This window comes from Octopus bimaculoides, chromosome 24 (genome assembly GCF_046866305.1).
Source record: "Octopus bimaculoides isolate indiv1 chromosome 24, ASM4686630v1, whole genome shotgun sequence".
NCBI lineage: Eukaryota > Metazoa > Mollusca > Cephalopoda > Octopoda > Octopodidae > Octopus > Octopus bimaculoides.
In genome coordinates, this window is record NC_142951.1 from 30,755,832 (window position 1) to 30,764,817 (window position 8,986).

Below are 8,986 nucleotides of genomic sequence, written 5' to 3' on the forward strand. Positions count from 1 at the left end.
AAGTGAGGGTGCATGGCCTAGTGGTTTGGGTGTTGTACTCATGATCTAGTGATTGTGATTTTAGTTCCTGGACTGAGCGGTGCATTGTGTCTCTCAACAAAAACACTTCACCTCACATTGCTCTGTGGTCACTTCGACACCTGATGCGTGGTACACTGTCCACCTGTTCAGACAACTTCGGTTTGATGGAGTGAATGAACTAATTATGTAGCATGAACATATGATGATGATCATCATCATCATCATCATCATCGTTTAACGTCTGCTTTCCATGCTAGCATGGGTTGGACAATTTGACTGGGGACTGGTGAACCAGATGGCTACACCAGGCTCCAATCTGATTTGGCAGAGTTTCTACAGGTGGATGCCCTTCCTAACGCCAACCACTCTGAAAGTGTAGCAGGTGCTTTTACATGCCACCGGCACGAAGGCCAGTTAGGCAGTACTGGCAACAGCCATGCTCAAAATGGTGTATTTCACATGCCACCTGCACAAGAGCCAGTCCAGTGGCACTGGTAACGATCTCACTCGAATGTCTTTACATGTGCCACGGGCACAAGTGCCAGAAAGGCGACGCTGGGCACAGGTGCCATCACGATTTCGTTTTTGCTTGCCCCAACAGGTCTTTGCAAGCCGAGTTTCGTGTCCAATGAAGGAGACGACGTTGGCATGGGTGCCAGTCGTCGAATTTAGTTCGGTTTCACTTGCCTCAACAGGTCTTCGCAAGCGAAGTTTAGTGTCCAATGAAGGAAAGGTACGCATAAGTGGGCTGGCTACACCCCTGGCAGAGGCCTTAAACAAATAATTTGTGGAAGTTGTTCAGCTAAAATTGGATACTCATACATCCTCTTTGATAGAAGAGTCCATCATTATGTAAGAGCAATGCATCAAAGTGACACTGGGGTACAAATACTGTTAATCTTTGCAGGTGTTGGCTACTCCATGTTGATTCTTGTGTTCCTCATTATAATCTACTATAACGTCATCGTGGCATATTCCATCTACTTCCTCTTTGCATCCTTCACATCGTCACTGCCATGGCTCAAATGCAACAACAAGTGGAATACATGCAACTGTACTGTAAACATTTATGGCGACAAGTTCACCAATATTGCCGCTACAGACCCCAGCAATCAAGTACCATCTCTAAGCGACATTGAAGGTCTGTTTAATGAAACTCGTCCTGAGTGCAGACGTAAGTAGAATGTTCATTTTTGTATTCTGTCATTCTTTTGCTCTTTTACTGATTTTTCAACTTAATGGACTATGGTCATGCTGGAGCACTGTCTTCGGTCTAACTATACAAAGATCCCTGTCCCCGCCACAGACTTTGTTTCCTCCTAACTTTATACAAAATGGATATTTTTAAATGAAATTTGCTACAGATATGTTTCAAAGGATGTAAATTTAGAATTTGTTGTGAAAAAAATTCTTCAGAAGTATATGGCATGCCTTCACTTTATTTCCTCATGCTTTTTAGAAAAATAAACTTTTGCCTATCATTCCAGACCAGACTAATAAATAAACTCTTACCTATCATTCCAGCCAACTTAACAGACTTGATAACCTTCTCTGGAAATGTTACTCCATCTTGGAAAGCCATCATTGATCCATACTTTTACAACTATACATCTAAGACTGCAAGTGAAGAATATTTCTTGTACGGCAACTACTTTTTCCTATCGTTTTACTAACTTCCCACCTTTTTATCTTCCTCTATTTCCATCTTCCTCTTTTATTGTCCTCCCATCATAATACCAATCTGTCTTCCCATCTTATCCTCTTCTTGTCTTCCCATCAACCTGTCTTCTTGTCTTCCTATTATCCTCACTTCCTATCTTCGTATCTCCCTGTTTTCCTGTTCTCCCATCATCATTCCTGTTTCCCCCCCACCACCACCATCACTTGACAACCGATGCTGGTGTGTTTACGTCCCTGTAACTTATCAATTCAGCAACAGAGACCGATAGAATAAGTACTAGGCTTACAAAGAATAAGTCCTGGGGTCGATTTGTACGACGAAAGGTGGTGCTCCAGTATGACCGCAGTCAAATGACCGAAATAAGTAAGAGTAAAGAGTGTACTAATTGTGCAAAAACCCTTTCTCTCTCTCTCTTTACACACACACACACACACATTAGTGACAGAGACAGTATTAGCACTGTGAGATAATCTTTATCCCCACTTAATCCTGGATGTTCTGTTAGAACAAACTATACTGTGGTAGATACCATTAGTTTTTTTGGTGCAAAATGCACTCTTGTTTATATCCCTGCTAGTGGGGAGATAAATTCTAGCCACCTCCAGTGCTGAGAACACCAGATCACGTGATTTCGACCTTCTTTGGTCTCATCAATGCTGGACACCCAACTGCTAGAGAGAGCAGCAACTCATCTCCCCACCAGCAACATATAGATTGAAAGTGCTAGAACTGGCACTGGTGTCATGATTAGTCAATTAGCTGGCTTGAGGGTGCTGGGCGTTTTGAGGATGGTCATGGTTGGAATGTTTTTGATCAATAGGTTATGCTGGATCATGTTTGGCATGATAGTCATGGCCAGAATCACTTCCATCAATAGGCCTGCTGGATCAAGTTTGATAGGATGGTTCATGGTTACAATATCTTTGATCAATAGGCCTGTGAGATCAAATTTAAAAGGGTGGTCATGGCTGAAATATCTTTGAGCAAAATGTCTGCTGAATCAAGTTTGACAGGATGGTCATGGCCAGAATCTCTTCATTCAATAGGCATGCTGGATCAAGTTTGAAAGTGTGCATGTGGGTGGAATATCTTTGGTCACATGTCTGCTGAATCAACTTTGACCTGGAGCTAAACAACACCAACAATAATATCATTGATGGATTTTTTCTTTTTGTTAAATGTCCAATTCTAATTGCGTCCTTTAAAAATGTCTGTTTTAAGCAATCAAGTTCTAAAGATGACTGACAACATCTATGAAATGGTCACAGTGGAATGGGACCTCAGCCTCTGTCTTCTTCTCGCCTGGTGTATAGTATTCTTTGTCCTTGTGAAAGGAATCAAGTCGTTAGGGAAGGTAGGTGCTTCCTTTCGTGTTGTTTCTTCTTATTTTAGTTTTTGGTGTGCGGGCCAGCTCTGCACATGAGTCGACAGGTCTTGAGTCAAATTTTGACATGAGGTCACTTGCTTTTCATAGACAGGGCAGTCCAAGTAGTTGAGGAGAATGTGGGGGTGGGATTCACTTATTGATGTGAGGAAACTGACCTCCTCTTGGCCAATGATAATGACGGTACTGGTGCCATGTAAAAAAGCACCCAGTACACCTTAAGTGGTTGGCATCAGGAAGAGCATCCAGGTGTAGAAACCATGCCAAGACAGACAATTGGAGCCTGGTGCAGCACTCTGGCTTGACACCACCTGTCAAACCTTCCAACCCATGCCAGCATGGAAAAACATTGAATAACGACGATGATGATGCTGAGTATTATTATCATTATTATTTAGCAGAGACTCCAGCAAATAAGATCTGAAGAAGGAATTCTAATTCCGAAATATCATCGGACTACAGTTTACCAAGTTACAACAGGTATACAGTCCATTTTTTGTTCTATATTGCATTGTTATACCTTCCTAAACTTTTTATTCTTTACAAACAATACACAATGCTTCAAGCAAACTACAATACTCTCCTATCTATATGTATATATGCACATACACATATATATATATACACACACACACACACTTACATATATGAAGACACTTGTCCAGGCTGCCGTTCAGTGGGCTTGAACCTGGTAGCATGTGGTTGCAAACTGAGCTTCTTATCCACATAGCCATTCCTGGATAATTTCCTTCTTCCTTTCCCAAGACTATACTCTACTATAGACACAAGGCCTGAAATTGTTGGGGAGAGGGCTAGTCAATTGCATTGACCCCAGTGTTTCACTGATACTTAATTTATCAATCTTGACAGGATGAAAGGCAAAGTCAACCTCGGTGGAATTTGAACTCAGAACATAAAGACAGATGGAATACTGCAAAGCATTTTGTCCAGCGTGCTAATGAGTCTGCCAGCTTGCTACCTTAATAATCTTATAATAATTCTACTGGCCGTTACGTTACTTAACCTGTTATTAACGCTTTCACATGATTAGAGGAAAAGAGGAAGCAAGAAAGAGGATGAAGCGAAGAATAAGGTAGAAAGAGAAAGAAAAAGATGGAGAGAGAAAAGATGGAGAGAGAAAAGATGGAGAGAGAAAAGATGGAGAGAGAAGCGTCCATGACATGTGATAGGGGGAACGTAATATTTATTACGTGGTTAAAAAAGTTAGTTGAAGGTAGTGATATAGAGGAGAGTTAATGAAAATAGTAATAATAATAATAACAACAATAATAATAATAATAATAATAATAATAATAATAACATAGTTGATTAGTAAAGTCTTCCATACAATTCCAGGCTGCTTGTTTAATTTCTCTATTTCCATATATTTCCAGGTTGCTTATTTCACTTCTCTGTTTCCATATATTTTATTGGCTTGTCTCCTTGGCAAAGGAGCCACACTGGAAGGTTCTTCAGATGGAATCTACTATTACCTACGGCCAGATGTCTCGAAATTAAAGAATGTTCAGGTAAACTCATAAATATATGAAAGGACTCTCCTGCTGAAGATGGCGTGTGCGATGTTCGGCTTTTGCTGATTGGCCTACACAAATGATTTGTTTACGATGATCAAATGTCTATGTGCTGTACGTTGGCTCACAGCCTCCATCAAAAGGACTTTGCCCGAACAGGTGCACAATGTGCCACACGTCAGGTGTGAAAGTGATTGTAGAACAATGTGAGATGAAGTGTTTTGCTGATGAACATAATGCAGAAACCCAGTCTAAGAATTGAAACCGCGATCTCATGATCATGGGTACAATACTCTAACCACTAGGCCAGGCATCCTCACTCAAAATATATAAAATGTGTGTGTGTTTGAATATATATATATATATGCATGTATGTATGTATGTATGTATGTATGCATGCATGTATGTATCCGTGTATTCTCTTATTTGTTTCAGTTATTTTCACTGTGGCCATGCTGGAGCATTGCCTTTAGTCAAACAAATCGACCCCAGTCAAACATCATACATACATACATATATACATACATCATACATACATATATACCTACATCATACATATATATATATATATATATATATATATATATATATATATATATATATATCTTCATTTGACTAAAACTTCTTTAAGGCAGTGTTCCAGCATGGCCACAGTCTAATGACTGGAATGCATAAAAGATAAAGATAAAGGATAAAAAACTAAGAATGATGAATAATATTAGAAGAAAACAAGAGCAAAAGTACATCAAACTCCATCTGATTAACAACAAACCATGTGAATCCATGAGTAAAGAATAATTAAATTCTTTAGAGGTTCCCCACTTAATCTCCCCCCCCCCCCCACCACAAGTGCATGTCCTGACATATGTTGACCATTATTTCTCTGACTGTCACTCTCCTTATCTTATCTGACTCTCTAACTCACTCCCCCCTTCCCTGCCAACAGGGTTAATCCATGCACCTACAGCTAGACACCTACTTCTGTCCCTCTATAACTTTAATCTCTCAACTGGCACAAAGCAACCATCACCATACCTCTCCCCTCTCCCTTCTCCCAATCGAGGGGTCTTTTTTTGTCTTGCAAGGTATTTGGTGACCCTATCAGTGCTGGTGTCACATAAAAAGGCATCTATGGGTGTGCCACGTGAAAAGCACCCAGTACATTCTGTAAAATGGTTGGCATTAGGAAGAGAATCCAGCTGTAGAAACCAACCATGCCAAAACAAACTATGGACCCTGGTATGGTTTCTGAGCTTCCCAGCTCCTGTCAAACTGTCCAACCCATGCCAGCATGGAGAACAGACATTAAATGATGATGAGAATAACAACGATGATATAAGTTCTTAGAAGCATAAGAAAGAGTGGACGTACCATAAGACACAAAAAGTAGTATAAGAAATAAATTGTTCTATTATAAAATTCAGGGTTTGTAGCAAAAAAAGTCTTAGAGTAGGTGAAATGATTACAGGCAAGTTCACTGCAGGGAACGTTCACCACCATCAGTTCACTGTGCAAATAGTTCACTGTAAGGAAAGTTTACCAAGAGGAAAGTTTACTGATAAAATATATCCATAGTATTTCACCATTAATAGTTAAAAACTATTTTATTGAAAAAAAAAGGGTGAATTGATAATGGTAAACATTCTCTGCAGATTCTGCCAGCTTGCTGCCTTAACAACAATAATAATAATAATGCCAATACACACAGATAGAGAAATTAAGGCAAATAGACCAGATATAGTTGTCAAAGATCATGAAGGAAAAAAATGCTTTCTAATTGATGTATCAATACCAGCAGATGACAACGTTTCTCGAAAAGAAATGGAAAAACTTTCAAAATACAAAGACCTGGAAATAGAAATAACTCGAATGTGGAATCTAAAAACAGAAACAATTCCTATCATAGTAGGTGCCTTAGGTATAATAAAAAAATATTCAGACAAATACATAACAAAAACACCAGGACTTACAAATATATATAACATACAGAAAATTGCACTACTGGGTACTGCACACATTCTACGCAAAACACTTTCAATACAGTAAACATAAGAGCACCACAGCAAACCACAGCACATACCCAAGGCGCACAGAGCTGCGCTCGGTAGTGAAGTGAAAGCACGTTATAAAAATAAAACTACTGAACAATAATAATAATAATAATAATAATAATAATGGTTTCAAATTTTGACACAAAGCCAGCAACGTTGGGGGAGGGATTAAGTCAAAAACATTGACCATAGCATTCGACTGGAACTTATTTTATCAACCCTGAAAGGATGAAAGGCAAAGTCGACCTTGGCAGAATTTGAACTCAGAACGTAAGGACGGATGAAACACCGCCAAGCATTTCTTCCGGTGTGCTAAAGATTTTGCTAGCTTGCCACCTAATACTACTAATGATAATAAATAATAATAATAATAATAAAAACAAACACGAATATAAATGTGAAAATTCTCCTAGAGAGGTCAAGGAGAGAAATAAAGAGAGAAATACAGGTGATTTGGGAGGAGAAGAGGATCTAGATCGTTACTTTTGAGTACTCCTCGGGATAAATAGACACTTGAAAAATCCTCAAGAGTTCCAGATAAACTATAAGAGTTACTTACTTACGTCACTTATCTCTATTTTTTAAAAACTTTTTTCATTTTTATAAATGAGGATCTCGTTCTTACAGTAAAAAAAAAAAAATGATTTGTTATCTAAGAGAATTTCAGTTAGAGTTGTTAATTAATTGTCTTAATTAATTTAAGGTGTAGGCATTGCTATGTGGTAAGAAGTTCGCTTCCCAATCACGTGATTTGGGGTTCGGTCCTACTGCATGGCACCCTGAGCAAGTTTCTTGTCCGTCATGTATAAACATATGTATGTACGTGTGTATGTATGTGTGTGTGTGTGTGTGTGTGTGTGTGTGTGTGTATACACATATATATATATTAATCATAAGGACACACTAATATGTCTACCTGCTAGAAATGAGAGTTAAAACCCTCATTTAAACCACCAAAAAATTTAACACTGAAAATAATAACAGAATCAACAGTACTCAGGCAAGCAGATCGAAAAAAATCCCTCACATACTTATATAACATAAAGCTATATATTTATTGGTATAGGTATACACGTAGACTGGTTTCTGGTTTGCTATAAAAACCTCACCTTCCTCAGCACGTATTAACCAATAGAAAAAATTTTTCCCAATCTGCTACACTGAAATCTGCTGGCATCCTGAATTGTTTTGCATCAAAATACAGACAGCCTCATTGTGAAAAATATAATAACCTCATTAGACAATTAAGTTTAATGATTTGAATATAAAGGTAATTAGCTCTTCCATGACGTTATTTATAAAGAGCAGATTTCCACAGAGTTTTAAATGATTTTTAATATAATCATTCTTTTCTCTTGTCTTTTACTTGTTTCAGTCTTTAGATTGTGGCCATGCTGGGGCCCTGCCTTGAAGAATTTTTAGTCAAATGAATCAATTCCAGTAAATATATTTTTTTTAAAGCCTGGTACTTATTCTATTGGACTCGTTTGCCAAACTGCTAAGTTACAGGAAGGTAAAAATATCAACACTGGTTATCAAACACATACACAAACACATAGTAGAAGAACACTTACTCAAGGTATCACACAGTGGGACTGAACCCAAAACCATGTGGTTGGAAAGCCAGCTTCTTACCACATGACCACACCTGCATCTATTTAATCACTCTGTTTATTTATTGTATTTTTATTCTACAGGTATGGGTGGATGCCGCCGTGCAAATATTTTTTTCAGTAAGTACCAGTATGGGTGGACTGATCACCATGGCCAGTTACAACAAGTTCCACAATAATACATTTAGGTAATCCATCAACTTCGATACCTAATAATCTCATATATGTCCCCTCATATATGTCATCTCATATATCTATATTACTAAACATATGAAGATAAGAAATAACAATAATAATCCTTTCTGCAATGGACACAAGGCCTGAAATTTGGTGGGAGGGGATTAGTCGATTACAAAGACCCCAGTGTTTCATTGGTACTCAATTTATTGACCCTGAAAGGATGAAAAGCAAAGTTGACCTTCATGGAAATTGAACTCAGAACATGCAGGTGAAATGAAATACCACTAAGCATTTTGCCCCACATAGAAATAATAATAATAATAATAAAGATGGTCTACAGCAAATATTCTGCTCAATACCCAGATTTGCTTGACCTTAACCAGTTGAGCATGTCACTTGCAGGCATCCTATTGGTTACGACAATAAGGGTTCCAACTGATTCGATCAACAGAACAGCCTGCTCGTAAAATTAAAGTGAAAGTGGCTGAGCACTCCACAGACATATGTAGCCTCAACATAGTTCT

At 38.4% G+C, this 8,986-nt stretch overlaps 2 protein-coding genes across 2 annotated transcripts in view; one reads left to right on the forward strand and one right to left on the reverse strand.

Moving 5' to 3' along the window:
• LOC106880442 (WD repeat-containing protein 76) overlaps positions 1-8,986 on the reverse strand; it is a 65,936-nt gene that overhangs the window by 45,962 nt on the left and 10,988 nt on the right. The window lies entirely within an intron of this gene.
• LOC106871681 (sodium- and chloride-dependent glycine transporter 1) overlaps positions 1-8,986 on the forward strand; it is a 28,292-nt gene that overhangs the window by 7,382 nt on the left and 11,924 nt on the right. The window contains exons 5-9 of the mRNA XM_089341559.1: positions 929-1,195; positions 1,546-1,660; positions 2,924-3,056; positions 4,481-4,615; positions 8,367-8,470. Of these exons, the coding sequence (XP_089197685.1) occupies positions 929-1,195; positions 1,546-1,660; positions 2,924-3,056; positions 4,481-4,615; positions 8,367-8,470 (754 nt within the window). The remainder of the gene's footprint in view (positions 1-928; positions 1,196-1,545; positions 1,661-2,923; positions 3,057-4,480; positions 4,616-8,366; positions 8,471-8,986) is intronic.